The sequence below is a fragment of the Schistocerca cancellata genome, chromosome 3 (assembly GCF_023864275.1).
Source record: "Schistocerca cancellata isolate TAMUIC-IGC-003103 chromosome 3, iqSchCanc2.1, whole genome shotgun sequence".
Lineage (NCBI taxonomy): Eukaryota > Metazoa > Arthropoda > Insecta > Orthoptera > Acrididae > Schistocerca > Schistocerca cancellata.
In genome coordinates, this window is record NC_064628.1 from 856,518,131 (window position 1) to 856,537,183 (window position 19,053).

Below are 19,053 nucleotides of genomic sequence, written 5' to 3' on the forward strand. Positions count from 1 at the left end.
TTTCGTTTCTCATGATGCAAATAAGCCGTTGGGTGCGATGGGAGGTATCTTTTATAAACCCTCGTCGCCCGTTTTGTAAAGCCTCGTCGCTACTGCTGTGGAGGGTGAGTTTGTGGGTTCGTGAAACGGCTTGGGGCGCAGTACACCGCTAAGACAATTTCTCCCTGCCACTGTAATACAGCTATGCCTCAAGGTCACGTAACAGGGTAGGAGAACGAAGGTTCCACAATACTCCAACAAATTAGTAGCAAAGTCACACAAATGAGTTAAAAGGTTTACTTATCTTTGTGACTTATTGAATGATTAAGTCTGGAACACTGCATATAATATAAGACAAAAAAGGCCCTCAATGACTAAGTGAAAATAATCGTGGGTAAACTTCACAGTACACAGCTAATGCAATTTACAGCAACTGTCTGTTCACTTCTTAAGAGTTCATTCACTATACGACGTTCCGTGTCTAAGCCAGCCGTATAAGATGATCTGTAACACAGTCGGCGAGAGCTGCTCTTCTGCCTTCCGAATAGGATTCTGTCCGTTGTCGTCTTGTCATTGGCGGATTGTACTCGGCCGGCAATTGGCCGAGGCGAAGTCGATGTCTTCATCCTCAGCGCCGCCCGTGGCGGTGGTGGAATTTGTGCAAGTGGCGAATCTCTATGGCGCTGGCACCTGCTCGCTCTTTCCACCTGTGGTGCTTTTGCCCTGGCTGTGTCTTGTCCGGTCGACACAGCAGTACCAAATTTCGAACTTTTCTAGAGAAGTTAACTTACAAATCCATAATCCCCATACGAGGTTAGTCACAGTATAGTCATAAGACCGCAGCACTTGCCGAGGAAAAATTGTAACTCTCGACAAGTGTACTTGCTCAATTCAATTGCTTTACTGGTCAATCTTTATTATTTCCCAGTGTTGAATGTGACAGCGACTGAACATCACTGCCACGAGTCGTTCGCGTGTCTCTCTCATCCAGTCTTTTTCTTTAGATCATGTGAAGCGTGAGTGTTTAACATATAGTTCTTCGTAATGTTATCGTTACTTTCATAAAGCCACATTAGCTGTGTTCTTTGCCACAAATGTGAATTGCCTCTTTGAGCTGCCAATGTTAGAATAAAAGATGTAATTCATTCTGATACTGCAATGTATCGCAATTTTAACGATCAATGAAAACTTACACAAATGAAATGGAACACATTTCTTCTGTCACGACCTCTTTCGTGGGTTACAATACCATGAGGTCACCTGCAGTGAAACACATCAATAAATTAGGCTAAAAGCAATAGGATCTTAATGAATAAGTTAATCAGCTCACGCTTCCAACAGCCTCATAATGAATCGTTGCCTAGATGTGTCCATACAGCGATTCAAGAGACCAAGTTGCCTTACCAAACGTAGAGGCAAAACCTGGAAATGACAGTCATATGAACGTTCGGTCGACCACTTGGCGGAAGTAAAGCGAGCTGTATGACTATGCAACACGTCGTTCTGTGTGCACTAGACTGTACAGATAAGGCCGCTCCACGAAAGAGGTGAACGTGTGATCATAACTCTTGGGCTTTGTTCAAAAATGTTCAAATGTGTGTGAAATCCTATGGGACTTAACTGCTAAGGTTATCAGTCCCTAAGCTTACAGACTACTTAACCTAAATTATCCTAAGGACATACACACCCACCCATGCCCGAGGGAGGACTCGAAACTCCGCCGGGACCACCCGCACAGTCCATGACTCCTGCACCTGAGACCGCTCGGCTAATCCCGCGCGGCGGGCTTTGTCGAGTGCGATATATCGATTGCGTCATCGCATTCGTTGCAGGTAAAGAGAAAACCTTAAACACAGAAATCACAATGAAATGTGATAAACACTACGCAGACACTTAACGCAATTCCAAATATCCACTGACGGAAAAAATCATCACAACACCAAGAAAGTGTTGTGCGACATAAACGAAAGCCAGTAGGCGTATTTCTACATCTGAAAGATGATGGCTATTCAAATTTCTCGCCAGTCGCTTCAGAGTGGCCCTAGTAGTGCCAACTATGAGAATGAAAATCAGGTTTGTTTTAATTACACGATGTAACGGTCGTGAGCGCTAGTTATCTTTGAGATTGGACGTAGTGAGTAGTTGTTAGTCAAGAATGCCTTTAAGACGACAAAGACCGCATTGTCAACACCTCACTGAATTTGAAGCAAGTCGTGTAATATGGCTATGAGAAGGTGGATGTTCATTGTAGGAATTCAGCCACTGTACATTATTGCTGGCAGCGGTGATCACGCGATTGTACAGTTACACGATGATCTGATTCCGGACGGCCAATTAACACCACCGAGAGACAAACCATCACGTTCAGCGTATGGCGCTGGCGAATTGTACTGCATCTGCAGCAGCAGTATGAGCAGTAGTTGGCACCACAGTGACACAACGAACCTTACAAATCGGTTACTTCAATGACAGTTCCGTGCCAGATGCCCTGTAGCGTGCATTCCACTGGCCCTAAACCACCGCCATCTGCTACTTCGGCCTTGCCGCGGTGGATACCCCGGTTCCCGTGAGGTCACCAAAGTTAAGCGCTGTCGGGCGTGGCCGGCACTTGGATGGGTGACCATCCATCCGCCATGCGCTGTTGCCGTTTTTCCGGGTGCACTCAGCCTCGTGATGCAAATTGAGGAGCTACTTGACCGAATGGTAGCGGCTCCGGTCAAAGAAAACCATCATAAAGACTGGGAGAGCGGTGTGCTGACCACATGCCCCTCCTATCCGCATCCTCAACTGAGGATGACACGGCGGTCGGATGGTCCCGATGGGCCACTTGTGGCCTGAAGACGGTGTGCTATTTGCTACTTCGGTGGTATCAAGCGAGAGCTCCTTGGAGGACAGGCTGAAGGTCTGTTATGTTTTCTGATGAAAGCTTGTTCTGCCTCGGTAACAGTGATGGCCGTGTGTTGGTCAGAAGGAGGCCAGTTCAGGAACTGCAGCCAACCTGTCTGCGTTCTAGACACACGGGACCTACACCTGAATATATGACCTGGGGTGCAGTTTCGTATGACCGCAGGAACAGTACCGAGGTTGCCCCACGCACCTTACCCGAAAATTTTGTGCGTTAGTCTGGTGATTCGACCTGTTGGGCAGTCATTCATGAACCGGTTTGGCATCGATAGTTAGCTGGATGTGCTCCTGAGTTCACTGTGCCAAATTCTGTCCAACTGGTGCATTAGATTGTCAAAATCCCGAACTGGTTAGAGGGCCATGCTCAAATTGCTCGAAACGTTCTCAACTGTGGGGAAGATCAGGTCACCTTGCTGGCACTTGTCAACCACGAAGAGAAGCAATAAAAACTCTCACCTTGTGTGGGTGAGCATTGTCTGGCTGAAGTGGAAGCTCAGAATGGCTTGCCATGAAGGACAACAAAATGGGAGGTACAATATTGTCGACATAACTTTGTGCTATAAGGGTGCCATGGACGGCAACCAAAGGGCTCATCCTATGAAAAGAAATGGCAATCCAGACCATCAGTCCTGTTGTCAGGCCATATGATGGGTGACAATCAGGTTGGTGGTATCCATCTGCCCTCTGGGGTCCCTCCATACACATCTTCGCTGGTTATCTGGGCTCAGTTCGAAGTGAAGGTGATCACTGAAGACAGTTCTAGTTCAGTCGATAAGATTCTAGGCCGAAGCCGTGACTGGAGACATCTTGGACACTGCTGGGATACCAACCTGATTGTCACCCCATGCAGTCCGACAACCAGGAGTGATGGTCGGAGGTGCCATTTGATTTCGTAGCAAGACCCCTTTCCTTTCAACCCCGGCACCATTACAGCACAGTGGAACATGGACGAAAGTCTACTTCCTGTTTTGTGGCCCTTGAGAGCAATCCATTCTGGGCTTAGATTCTAGCAAGGTAATGCCCACCTCTACAAGGCGAAAATTTCTGCTGCTTATTTTCGTGCTTGCCAAGCAGCTTAGCCAGCAAGGTAGCCCAATGCTGAGGTACTACTGCAATACAGTTGCTGAGCCTCTGTAATGCTGTTCAAGTGTAGAGGGAATACCAAGTTGGCTGTGGCATCGGTGGGAATTTGAACTGAGGAGGGAGGCGTCTAGAGTAGCACGAGCAGTTGTACAAAGCCATTGTGCCACGGTGGCATAGCGGTTACCGCATATTCTTAGTGAGGAGGAGAACTGGGTTCGAATCTGGGCCTTACTTCAGATTTTCATTCATCACTTCAGTCTGCAAATATATACATTTTTTATTGTTGTTTGTTTCCAGTCGTGCATCCTGGAAACTGCAAGTGATTGATGACGGGCAAAGTAGATACTCCATTGGGGCATACCCTGTTTGGTCAGGTTCTGGTTATTGACCATACACTCCACTGACACTACTGCTCGTATTCACCAGTCAAAGCTTGGGTGGTCTGATAGTGGTACCTGTATCTACTTCTAGTGGTGTCACGTTCCAGCGTTCAGAAGGAAGAAGTCCTCTGTTGACCCCTCACTGGACGCGGTGACGGCTGAATCCTCACAAAAGGCAAAGTGCTGAGTTACATGAGAATCTAGGTGATTAGGCGATTGGCGGGGATTTGGAGCCCATTGGCTCGGCGCCGAGTCTGGCGGGCGCGGACCACAGACGGAACACTCGACTCGGCGCAGACCGATTAGGGAACGCCCAGCTCCTTCCAGGAATAAATACTGGACTCGATCGATCCAATGACCAGTCTCAGGTAGCACCTAAGGCACGCTGTTGAAATATCGTGCGAGAACGACGCGAACATCTGGCTGGATTCCCGAATATCCAAGATGTCACAAAGACATTGTCTTCTAATTTACGAGAAAGTGAGATGACCAATGAAGCGCTGTCGGCGTCAAAGTTAGCTGCCTCAGAAAGGATGGTTTCCTCCATCCCTCCGTTAACTCTCCCAATTCCATCTGCAACTGAGCTACTTCATCTCTCAACTGCTGAATCGCACTCTGAGCTGAAACGTCTTGAGCTATATTGAATGTTTAATAATAAATACTTGTATACCAGTTACCCAAAAATAAAATAAAAAGGAAAGAGAAACGTTATGGAAACGACCACACAGGCCCAAAACAGCTATAAATTCGGAATTTACCTGCATTTCTGTGTCAGATTGCACCAACAAGGATCCAGGTGCTGCCTTCCTGTTGTCATCCATCCTCATCCTCAGCACTGCTTCTGACACCAGTCGTTACGGTCCGAAGGGTGGCTGGCTTATGCACCATCGCTTACAATTTTATTTCGAAGATGGCTGGTTGTGGACAGGGACTCACTGCTGTAGGATGATGCGATGTTCAGCAGAAGAAGGTCCAGCTGCGGTTACAACTTATTTACTGATGTTTGTTTACAATCAGGGCTCTAGGAAACTGCGAGCGACAATGGCAGGCGACGTGATTACCACATCACAGAGTCTCCAGCTGCTGAACATCCACCCTGCTGCCACTGGTGCTGTGTTGACAGGAGGTTCTTACTCCATGACGGAAGTATGGACAGCCCAGCGGTGGTAGCTGTGTGTAACAACTGACTGCAATGTGTTGCAGTGATCTGAACTGAAGAGGTCCTCCATTGACACCTCAGGGGGATGGGAGGGAGATGGATGGCTGGTCCATCGTGTTGTGCTCCGAAGATGGTGGCAAAGTGTGGAGTTGTCCAAGCTTCCGGGAGCCCAGGTGTGGACAGGGATTCGTGAGCCTACAGCGGTAAATACAGCTGCGTCACAGATGGGCCCAGATGTTTGACAATGACTATCTGATTCAGTCTGGTTTAAATGCTGCTGCTGCTAATTTCTGACTTTGGTGTAGAAGCTGAGTTTGTGTCTGTTCTAAAGTACGTCCTTTCTGAGAGGATACAGAAGCGTCCCATATGTTGACAGGTCCCTGTGCTGGATGACGGTATTAGCACTCGTACTGAGCGTGGGCATCATCAGCGTGAACCCGCTGGTGGCGGTGTCTGCTCAGGCCATGGCGCAGGCGGCGTCTGTGCTGCTGCAGCACTACTGCGGGACCCACTTCGGGCGCCGGTGGTCCAACGTCGCGTGTCTGGCGCTGGTCGGTCTCCTTGGTGCACTCTGTGTCGTACTGCTCACAGGTAAACAACACAGCCCGTGAGAGCGCTCACACACCTCTCACACTTGCCTGCTGGCGCCCTCCTCCACCTGCCGTGGACTGGAGATTTCAAACATCTGTATTGCGACTAAAATTACTGTGTCAATCGAGTCAGACTATTTGGCAACAGCCGATCTCCACTGCCCGACAAACAAAGTGAAGCACTCAGAAGTGGAGGAGGAAACACAATGAAAATTCATGAGTTGAGAGGGTATGTGATTTTTGTTTCAGAAATTACAGAACCCAGTCAAATTTACAAAGAAGTTGGCCATATGAACCCACTTATCGGTATGATGTTGTACCTCTTCTCTCCAGGGTGCATGCAGTGATTTTTTTGGGAAGGCTTTTATAAATCCGTTGTATCCCCTCCTGTGGCCAGCTGGCCCACCAGTGTTGTTACCTTGTCCTTGATATACCGGATATTGCCACCGGAATCGAATTTATGATCGAGCTGCTCCCACACATGTTACATATGGGACAGATCTGACGATCTAGCTGGTCATAGGAGCACCTCAGCATCATTTGTTCATATAGACATGTGCCACATGTGTAAGAGCATTGTACTGTTGAAAAAAAGCATCGTTCTACTGTCAGATGAGAGGTAACATTTGGGTTCACAGGGCATATGCCAGTCCTCCCTCAATCTCTGCCAGTGGTGACCTGAGGTTATACCGAAAGTTTCCCCAGACTATGACGCCAGGAGCAACACTGTTGTGCCTTTCCGAAACATGGAAAGAATGGAACCTCCTCCCAAGTCGCTTCAAACCCGTCGTCGACGGTTATTGAAGGCAGTGCAGTATCACGATTCACTACTGTAAAAAATGCGAGAGTATTCGTCAGCAATACATCTTTCACAATCATGACGCTACTACTAATGCAGCTGGGTGTGTTGTGATGGGATCATAATTCCCTAGACCACCTACTGCTATCCTCTGACGAATGGTGTAGAATGACGCAGAATGTTGCATGAAGTCTATCACTTGTTGGATGGCAATCGCAGATGCGAAGGGGTTACGATGTACTTGGTGCGGAATATGGTCACCCTCCTTTTCACAGAGCAGATTCGGTCGGTCGGCCTGAACTTGAAAGGCGGATGTCCCACAAATCTTGATGCTGCACAATTCGACGAGCTGGTCAAGTGGAGACCCACAGTGAGGTCTCTCATGTGATAACGCAGCCTCATACAAATATGCTGCGTCTCGATGTTATTCACAGTGGTCACTCAACATCTGACGTACTTGAGTCCCCTCATATAGCACAGCACACCTGATAACAACACTAAACGTAAACAATACTAATGCAGAACAATGGCCATTCTACCAATCACAGAAAATTGCAACACTAACCATTTGCATACAGACCAATGGTGAGCATGTGTACAAGGTTGTATTCACATCTAAACATGTGCCCTTATTGCTTCATTTTTTATCAGGCAGTGTATGCTGAGAGGTACTAACTGTCATAAAAATTCCTGATCCAGGATAAAATCTTTTGTATCCACTATAACCATGTCGTTTCGGCCACTTCTGAACAATTTTTGTTTTGGCTGTTTCTTGTGGTACTTGTGATACATAAAACAGTAACTGTCGATGACATCCCCTAGTGTCATCTCACAAAGACTTGTTTAGCCATTGTTACACTGTTGGTTTGCATGTTTTTCAGGCTACCTGTCATCTCTTGTGAATGATGAGTGCTACAATGATTTACAACCAACTGAAGCAAAAAACGCTACAGTTTTGTTTCAATGGAAGAGGTAACACAACTTTTAAATTGTAAAGCTTGGGCAAGAATCCTACATCCTGCGAAGGGGTAGCTTACATTAGCATTGCCCTACTGGCCAAAGTGGTATCACAGGAAGATATCGGATCTAGTTCGTTATGCCAACTAGTCATAGACTGAGTTCCCCTTAGTCTTGCATAAATCTGTTTGCGTGCACTTACAGGTACATGGCATAATGTGACATGCAGAGAGTAACGAAGTGGCGTCAATAAAATTCTTCCGCCGTGTACCGGATACCCTGATAAGGAATTCTAGTTTTCTAGTAGACGCAATATGAGACGCTCCAACAGCACGTTGGAGACGGATGCGAAAAAGGAAGATTGAGAAATGAGAGGAGAAAAGAAAGGGACAGATGCTCTTGGCAGACTGGCAGGGAGTGGCACGCAGAAATCGTGAATTGAGCCAATCGTGACGATATTAACAGATGGACTGGCCCTGCAAGAAGAGTGGAAGGGGACCTGAAATTTTTATACGAGCACAGAAAACGAATTTCGAGATCCAGAATGAGATTTTCTCTCTGCAGCAGAGTGTGCGCTGATATGAAACTTCCTGGCAGATTAAAACTGTGTGCCGGACCGAGACTTGAACTGGGGACCTTTGCGTATGTGACGAGATACTTGCGGATAAATTTCGAAATGTTCCACGATAAGTCGAGGACTGGAGGAGACTTTCATTTGATGCCAAGGGAGACGCCTCGGTACCGTCTTCATAGCATAATTGGCAGACTCTAGACGCTGCATTGAAGGCAGCCACGTCAATCATTCAACTATGTAGCATGGACTGTGCGGCTGGTCCCGGCGGAGTTTCGAGTCCTCCCTCGGGCATGGGTGTGTGTGTTTGACCTTAGGATAATTTAGCTTAAGTAGTGTATAAGCTTAGGGACTGATGACGTTAGCAGTTACGTCCCATAAGATTTCACACACATTCAACTACGTAGGTGGGCTTCAGAACATGCAGAAAACATAATTCTGTAACTTTCACCGATTCCGTCGCTTTCAGCATTCAGCAGGGTTATTCACAACGGCAACAGGGCTGATGGTACAGCACCACCCTAATGACTGTGGTAATGCTTAGTTCCTGACAACGTGAAATCCAAAAGACTTTTATCATTTGTACCTTAACGGGACAGTTCATTAGAAGACACTGGAAAAATCATTTCGATTTCCTTTACTCTTGTGTGGTTACAAATATGTTTCTAACAAATCTCTTTCAGCCATACAGCCCATGTGTTTTGACCTTGCAGTTGGTGTTCCGAGTGTCGCCATGGCAGTGGTAATGATGGTCATGCAGTTCTGGTCGTCGGCTGGTTCAGCTGTCATCAACCTTCAGAGCATCGAGGTGCACCCCACGTGTCTGCGACAGATCACCGCCAGCGTAGAGTGCACGGTTGCTGCTGTTTGCATGTCTCTTGTTCCGTACATCGTCTTTCAGGTACTCCGTAACAATGTGCTCCGCTTCTACTGAAAATTATATTGAACCCGTGAGAGCAACTGTGGCCTGTAACTAAATACTAGTTCAAGCGCCAAAAATCTGGTTTACAGATAATTAGCAAAATGTTTATAGCAGCAATTTAATCTTGCAGCTCTTCCATCGGTCCGTCTTTCCTTACAAAAACAACAATATGTAAAATTTGGCTCTGCCTCGATGCAAAAAACTTTTATTATTTATTTATTTATTCCTAAACTAGTTTTGACAACAAATATCGCCATCTTTAGTGGCATCCTTAATTCTGAAATATGCAGCAATAGCATAGGTACAAAACGTTGTAAAAGATTACTACATGTCCACTGTTTGTTTCTTAAATATACTTTTATATATGCTATCTCCGCACGTTTTAGAATTAAAGAACCCACTGAAGATGGAAATACTTGTGGCTGAAATTAGTTTTGGAAGGCGGTCCGACAATTAGCATATTGTTGTGGTTATGTATAGCAGTTGTACAAAAGCAATATAAAAGTTGGAGATCACGGTACAACATAAAAACAGTACAGGTTTCTTTTCATATACATGTTGTTATTCTATGGTAAGAACAAAATGATATAAAATTTGAAGATAATAAAATATTCTGTATTCAACGGCTTTAACTTAAATAAGGATGCAAGTGCCCTCATAGCAATTAGCACTCAGTAGCATAGGTACAAAACGTTGTAAAAGATTACTACATGTCCACTGTTTGTTTCTTAAATATACTTTTATATATGCTATCTCCGCACGTTTTAGAATTAAAGAACCCACTGAAGATGGAAATACTTGTGGCTGAAATTAGTTTTGAAGGCGGTCCGACAATTAGCATATTGTTGTGGTTATGTATAGCAGTTGTACAAAAGCAATATAAAAGTTGGAGATCACGGTACAACATAAAAACAGTACAGGTTTCTTTTCATATACATGTTGTTATTCTACGGTAAGAACAAAATGATATAAAATTTGAAGATAATAAAATATTCTGTATGCAACGGCTTTAACTTAAATAAGGATGCAAGTGCCCTCATAGCAATTAGCACTCAGTTCAGAATGTTCTCGTGAAACCACTTATTCTCCTTTTTAACAAATGCAATCATTTAGCTAAATCCCTTCTTATTCGTTCCCTTCGCTGCGTAGTTTCTTTCTTTCACTTTGAGCTCTACCTTCATCTCTCTTCCTCCATTTTGGTGGAATTTTCCTTTACATCTTGTAATATTTTGTGCTACTTCTGTAATAATTACTTCAGCGTTGCCCTATTGTTGCAACGCTCATCAATTCACAACAGTGTACGCTAAGGCATTACCAGAGGCTTGGCACAAGACTCATTATTCGAACGTCGACCGTGTTAGACACGAATGTCGTTTTGTGGCAGCTGTAAGCATTGTTTCCCGCTGTTCTCGTGCTTGTGTCAGAATGTGTGTCATTGGCCTTGGCGATCACAGCGGAATTTCGCCTACAACTCAGATTTTCATTTTTTGGCGCTTCACCCGTTATTTACTTACATGCCCCAATTTCGAGTACGTGCTGAACCATCCAGTCACTGATGGTGATATTTTGAGTGTTTGCTTCATTACAGTGAATCTCATGATTTTAAAACAATTCTAATCATGTGTTTATCACCTCCTAATTCTGCTTCTTTCAACTTTAGCACAACTTGATCTTCAGTGACTCAAACGACTCTTTTTATACTTGATGCCGTTTTATCAAAATAAACAGAAATTAAACAACTGTGTGCTCTGCAGTAACTCGCTGCAGTGTCTCACTGGCCCGATGACAAATGTGCTTTATTCTTAATTTGATTCTCTCTCTCTCTCTCTCTCTCACACACACACACACACACACACACACACACACACACACACATATATATATATATATATATATATATATATATATATATACTCACACAAAATACTGCGATAAATTCTCTTTGCGTTATTGAACTGCTAAATATCTGCACTGATAGATAACTTTACTATCAGAGCACTCTCTCAGTTCTTTACGTACTGACGCATCTAGCATTTGTACTCAAACACTCACACGGTCATACTATACAGTGGCGCACAAATAACTGCGTAGTGAAGTACAATAGTACTAATTTCTTGAGTAAATGTTGGAGTTAGTATTGAATACTGGACAATGTCTGTTTAAAATCAAGTAAAACTATGAATTCCCTAACGTGACGTTACAAGAGCTCCATCTGTAATGACCCTGCTAAAACTTTACAAAACATCTTGAGGGTAAATAATTGTAATCGCACCAAAACTCTATGGAAAATAACTACAAGAATAGCCACTATTGCCGTGTACTCAATTACAAATGTGCTGAGCACTGACAGCGTGATAATATTCCTATAGTTTTTGAAACACAATAGAGTTTAGATGTAATATATAATTTCTGATTGTTCAGTACTCTTCTAATACGTTATAAATCATAAACTGCACTCAAATACTAAATGGTGCATATTATTACGTTCTCGTACACAGGCCATGCTGTAGATGTTTTCAGCGTCGAGTCAAAAATGTGATTCGACGCTTTTTCTACCAGAGATAGTCGTAAATGCTGACAGTGGATGATGATTGCTGTGATTTTTGACTGTTAAGGTGTCGCTAGACTAGGCTGCTGACAATACAGCGCCAGTTCTCGATTCAGCCCTTGTGAATTACGTAAAAAATATTTTTCTGTATCGTACTGCTCTAAAAATAGATTTGATTACATGAAATGCCACAAACACTTTATAGAAAATTGCAGCTGCGATTTAAATGTGATCTATGAGTAAAACAAACATCGTATATGTGTAAGAGAAGTCAGAGCTCGCAGGGAAAGATTTAAGTGTTCATTTTTCCTGCATGCTGTTCGAGAGCGGAACGGTAAACAAGTAGCTTGAAGGTGATTCGATAAATCCTCTGTCACGCATTTAATTGTGAATTGCAGAGTATTCATGTAGATGTAGATTTAGATGTAGAGAAGAACGCGCTGGCATAATATATTTATATGATCGAGCAATGTGTGCTTTATATTTAAACTTTCACTCAAATGTGCTACGCTTCTACACTACAAAGTTAAACAGATAAAAATTGTTTGTTAATAAAGTAAGTCCGTATAATATTTGCTGATTCGTATAAAGACAACACATGTATATAACAATTTTATCTCAATGAAGCATGAAAGTCCACTTAACTTACTCCAACGACAATCCAGTGTGCCTATCTTCTGCTAGACAGATTCAAGTCGAAGGCCAGTTTCTTACTGGGTTCTATGAAACCACGTCACATCTGCTTTCCACCGTTACACGACTGTTTATTCCTGTTGCTTCTCCTCTTTTTCTTTAAATCTTACTCAAAAAATTATTTTCGCTTCTTTTTCCGTAAATATAACAACATCCTCTCTTCTTGAGCCGTATGCACTGCTTGCGGATATTTTGTATACTTGATGTTCAACATAGATTTTGACACTACATATCTTCAAGACGAAATAGCTACCAAAACTCTTCGTTGCCTCTGATGATCCTCTACAACTGTAACAATGTAACTTCTTCACATGATTGTATCTCTCTTTCCTTCAGCTCGCCGGCCGGAGTGGCCGTGCGGTTCTAGGAGCTCCAGTCTGGAACCGCGCGACCGCTACAGTCCCAGGTTCGAATCCTGCCTCGGGCATAGATGTGTGTGATGTCCTTAGGTTAATTACGTTTAAGTTGTTCTAAGTTTTAGGGGACTGATGACCTCAGCAGTTGAGTTCCATAGTGCTCAGAGCCATTTGAACCATTTGCCTTCAGCTCAACGCATCGGATTCCGGAACTTGACTCATAAAGCATCTTCTTCCCACAGTGTATATAACGATCCTCCCTTAACGTATTTCCGTGACGTAGACCGTAGCTGCAATTTCAGGTATCTGCGTTTCAATTACACAGATACACAGTTATTTCCTAGTGGGCGTAATACTTAGTTTACAGTAACCACAAAATTTACGTTGAGTTTATTAAAGGTGCTACACCAAAGCACATGCTTACAGATACGATTATATATTTAAATGTAAGTTACTTTTACGTTTACGATTTGTCTAAGAAAAATCAGTAAAGATATGTTAAATCAAAATTACAACCATGACCAATAAATGTGGCGAAGAATGTTAGTAGAATCACTGTATGTTAATTCCAGAGTAGAAAATCTCCGGCACCCTTTCCCAGAATAATTCTTTGTAATGGTCATGGCTTATCCTGCAGATCGTGCAAAAACTATTTTTACCTGGGCTGATGAAGAGTGGAGATAATGTCACCTTGGCGAACCTTCGGGACAAGTTGAGTGATCATTGATGTCATCCGCTGTCAAAAGAATGTCGTCCAAGTTTTAAGTGCCGCTGTTTAGTGTAGTTTACTATGAAGAGAATGTTTTACGTTTCAATTTGTACTGATGATCTAAATGAGAGCAAGGGCAGCGTGAATACCAGAGCCGGCACATGGTGTAATCCTGTCTAATGGCACCTCTCAGACTGCCGAGCTTAACGTTATCTGAAGTACTGTCACCTGCCATATGGCGTAGGGCGTACAAGGATTGTGTGTCAGATTCTTAGCATTACAGCTTAATAACAGATTTAACTGGGAGGAGCATACCACAGAACTGCTAAAGCGCCTAAACAAATCTCTATGTGCTGTGTCAATTTTGTGAGACACAGGTGATGTAAAAATTAAAAAAAAAAACGCTAGCGTACTATGCTTACTTTCATTCCATAATGTCATACGGAAATATTTTCTGGCGTAACTCATGAAGCCAAGGTAAGGATTTCCGAGCCCAAAAACGTGGAATATGAATTACTTGTGGTGTGAACTCAAGAATGTGCTGCAGAGGGCTATTTAAGGCTTCCCGATATATTTATTCCTTAACGAAATTCGTCATTAAAATATATCTTTTTTTCCCAAATCAGCAGCTCTGTTCATCGAATCAAACTAGAAATAAGAATAACTTTCACAATGATTTAAAGTCACCTACTTGGTTCGGAAAGGTGTCCACCATTCCGCAGTATACATTTTCAATAACATGCCAGCAACCATAAATCACTAATAACGAAGTTCATTTTGAGAAGAGTCTAAAGGATTTAATGGTAGCGAACTCCTTCTTATCCATTGTTGAATGTCTTAGCAGAACCTATTGAGCGTGTATGTTATTACTATTATCACACAGTGTGAATATTTGCTTACAGTCTGACATCGGTCCCAATTTTGTGGTGTGATGCGATCATTGTAAACAAGTGCTGCAAAATGTTTTTTTTTTATTTTATTTGATGGTGTGTGCACTGCATCTAATCTAATCTAATCTATCTGCACATGCAGTGTCAAAACGTGGTTGGCACAGACTGTGACGCACACACCTCATATGCTCCAAAGCTAGAAGTGGCGTGGCTTCACCACGGGTGCCGCCACTCGCCCAACAACTTGCCTCGTGACGTCACCACCGTTGTAACGGCTCCCCATCTATTGCGGCTGCTGAGACCAGCCACTGACTCGACGCTGGTGTGACGTGAGCTTACCTCCTGTAGGTGTGAGGTGGTCCGCTCTCCACCTGCAGTGGACTCTCACCTTTGGCAGCGGAACCTGTCCAATTCCAGCCAGGGATGCCGCCGGATATGTTATTTTACCAGCCTGGCAGAGGGGGAGACGATTTGTTGTCTCACCGATGCTGCTGGGATCGATTGTGGACAGTCTTTGCTTCTTCAGCACTATCATTCTTTTTACAAAAAAATCGATATAAATACATCATAACACCCAGCCATTTCTCCTAGTAAACATGAAAAGAAGTCACAATGGACGGGCACAAGTAGCTGTCAGAAAACTAGCTTTAATAACAGAAATTCAAAATGCAGACAGGATTGCATAGATTCATCCCCTCTGGGACAAAAATATAATAATTAGCAAACAGTTATAAAGCTTCAAATGCATTATCTTCATTTTAAAAATAATTTTAAGAAAGAATGTGATGATTATGACAGTGAGGTACTCTTGGCACTATTAACAAGAAGGTACATTACACAACACAATAAAAAGTCCTATATATAAGTAACTGGGATGAGGTGTGAGGTGAAGCAGAAGGGTCTAGTTCCTGCTACTACCATTTCCTTCAAACTACATAACTACTCCATGTATATTTTCTTCAAACTACATCACTATAGCAGATATGTGCATCCCCCTTCTCACTATTGTCAGCATTCGCACAGACCACAGATCCACAGGAAAACTACTGTGCCAGGACAACTTGCAGCTGTTTAGTCTATATCAGTCTACTTCATCACATACACCGGCTGTTGTGGACCATCTGCTATATTCAGATTTCCCCTTCTCAGTTACTATTGCTTTTTTGTAGGGACTAGCGACTGTCCACACCTCTTCAACACCTTTTTTCAATCGTCATTGGCCAAAGAGCAAGAATCCCACTTTTCGTCACAGAAAACCTATATCTGGAGAAACACCTATAAAGCAAACAGTAACATATGGGCACAGCACAACCATACAAGGACATGGCAAAACTCTCATATACATATTATTTAATCCACTTTTAACAGTCGTCCCTGCCTCTTCTCCTTATCTGCCTAATTTCACAGATGGCACTGACTACCTCACGCGAGGGCTGTAGTCGATCTACATCATGAACTTTTTCTTTAGTGGGTCTCTCATCAGTACGAGTGTTATTCTCATTTAGACACCATTTTTTCGAAAATTCTTTCTCACAGTCAGAATTGCCATTATCCACATTACACTCCTCAATAATATATCTCGGTTGTCATCCTGGATTGAGCGTTCCATCACAGAAAAGCGTAAAAAATAACAGTACACTATTAATCTGCAACAACAACAAAATCTTATTTTGACATTTCTTCATGTACAGATTAGTTGCACTGTAATCATTCTTTCAGGTAGCTTCTCCCTCAGTGTACGCATAGCATAAAAGTAATGATGCTTTCCTCAGTGGCTGACAAATAAAACTTCCATACAGTCTCGCTTCCCACATTAACATGAGCAAGGCGCTTTCTTTCAGCCAACATTCTTCTCATTACGGCCATATATTTCTATAAGTCGACATGTAATATTCCTCGTTTCCTCTGATTCATGGATGTCGAAACCTTCAGTGAATAAGAAATTTGAGATTTTCTGAAAGACACAATGCTCCATAAATGGCGTTCATATCATCTAGCAGTCTTCCAAAACACAATCCTTAAATACGACCGTACTTGTTGTCTTTGTAACAGATTACTTCCGGGTTGTACTCTATATTATTTTAAAACTGTGAGAACCAGTCCCACTTACAATATAACCAGGAAATATTTAGCCAGTGATGACACATATACAGTTATACTGCTAGGAAGAACCTGATAGGCTATTCCCTTGACATAAGGATAGTTAATCACACAAGCAAACATACACATGATACAGATTTATGATGAAGAAACTTTATATCCTATGATCAACATCCATTTATTCCATGGAAACCTTTACATTTGACACATGGTGCACTCCCTTGCAAAGTTTGAATTGTAGAGTTTCTAACTCCACAGCAGTCTGAAGCATTATCCTGCATACAGATTCTGAAAAGCTTCTGCTGTGGACTTCAGTCCAGAAACTAGTTTGATGCAGCTCTCCACGCTACTCTATCCTGTGCAAGCCTCTTCATCTCCGAATAACTACTTCAACCTACATATTTCTGCATCTGCGTAGTGTATTCATCTCTTGGTCTCCCTCTTCGATTTTTATGTTCCACGCTTTCCTCCAGTTCTAAATTTGTGATCGCTTGATGCCTCAGAACGTGTCCTACCGGCCGATCCCTTCTTCCAGTTAAGCTGTGCCACAAATTTCTCTTATCCCCAATTCTGTTCAGTACCTCTTCATTAGTTACGTGATCTACCTATCTAATGTTCAGCATTCTGCTGCAGCACCACATTTCGAAAGCTTCTATTCTCTTCTTGTTTACACTATTTATCGTCCATGTTTCACTTCCATACGGAGCTACCCTCCATACAAATACTTTCACAGAAGACTTCCTGTCACTTAAATCTATATTGGATGATAACAGATTTCTGCTCTTCAGAGACGCTTTCATTGCCACAGACATTCTACATTTTATATCCTCTCTACTTCAACCATCATGAGTTATTTTGCTCCCCAAATAGCAAAACTCATTTACTGCTTTAAGTGTCTCTTTTAATAATCTAATTCCCTCAGCAGTCTCGGATTTAATTCAACTACATTTCATTATCTTCGTTTTGCTTTTGTTGATTCTCATCCTATATCCTCCTTTCAAGACACTGTCCACTCTGTTCAGTTGCTCCTTTGCTTTCTCTGTTGTCAGAAAACCTCAAAGTTCTCATTTCTCCTGCATGTATTTTAATTCATACTCTAATTGTTTCTTTTATTTCCTTTACTAATTGCTCAATATACAGATTGAACAACATCAGGGATAGGATACAATCCCGTCTCACTTCCTCCTCAATCACTTCTTCTCTGTCATGCCCCTCAACTGTCGTCTGGTTTCTACACAAATTGTAAATAGCCTTTCGCTCCCTGTATTTTATCCCCGTCACCTTTAGAATTTGAAAGAGAGTATTCCATTTAACATTGTAAAAAGCTTTTTCTAACTCTGCAAATGTCAGAAATAGAGGTTTGCCTTTCCTAAACCTATCTATTAAGATAAGTGTTAGGGTTATTACTGCCTCGCGTGTTTCAACGTTTCCACAGAATCGAAACTGATCTTCCCCGAGGTCGGCTTCTACCAGTTTTTCCATTCTTTTGTAAAGAATTCGTGTTAGTATTTTGCAACCATGACTTATTAAAGTGATAGTTCGGTAATTTTCCCACCTGTTGACACCTGCTTTCTTTGGGTTTGCATTTATTGTATTTTTGTTGAAGTCTGAGGATATTTCACCTTTCTTATACATCTTGCTCACCAGATGGTAGAGATTTGTCAGGCCTGGCTCTCCCAAGGCTCTCAGTAGTTCTAATGGAATGTTGTCTACTCCCGGGGCCTTATTTCGACTCAGGTCTTCCAGAATTCTGTCAGATTCTTCTCGCAGTATCATATCTGCCATTTCATCTTCATATACGTCGTCTTCTATTTCCATAATACTGCCCTCTAGTACATTGACCCTGTATAGACCCTCTATATACTCCTTCCACCTTTCTGCTTTCCCTTCTTTGCTTAGGACTGGTGTACCATCTGAGCTCTTGATATTCACATATGCGGTTCTCTTTTCTCCAAAGATCTCTTTAATTTTTCTGTAGGCAGTATTTATCTTACCCCTAGTGATATATGCCTCTAAATCCTTACATTTGTGCTCTACCCATCCATACTTAGCCATTTTGCATTTCCTGTCGATCTCATTTTTGAGACGTTTGTATTCCTTTTCGCCTGCTTCATTACCGCATTTTTTATATTTTCTTCTTGATCAATTAAGTTAATTATCTCTTCTATTGCCCAAGAATTTATACTAGCCCTCTTTTTACCTACTCGATTCTTTGCTGCCTTCACTACATCTCTCAAAGCTACCCATTCGTCTTCTACTGCGTTTCTTTCCCTCATTCTTGTCAACCGTTCCCTAATGGTCTCTCTACAACATCAGGTTCTTTCACCTTATCCAGGTCCCATCTCCTTCAATTCCTACCTTTTGGCAGTTTCATCAGTTTTAATCTACAGTTTATTCAATAAATTGTGGTCAG

At 42.7% G+C, this 19,053-nt stretch overlaps 1 protein-coding gene across 1 annotated transcript in view; it reads left to right on the forward strand.

The window, feature by feature from the left end:
* The window catches only part of LOC126176611 (solute carrier family 22 member 5-like), a 96,392-nt gene that overhangs the window by 58,790 nt on the left and 18,549 nt on the right, over nt 1–19,053 (forward strand). The window contains exons 5-6 of the mRNA XM_049923771.1: nt 5,882–6,096; nt 9,136–9,323. Coding sequence (XP_049779728.1) covers nt 5,882–6,096; nt 9,136–9,323 — 403 coding nt within the window. The remainder of the gene's footprint in view (nt 1–5,881; nt 6,097–9,135; nt 9,324–19,053) is intronic.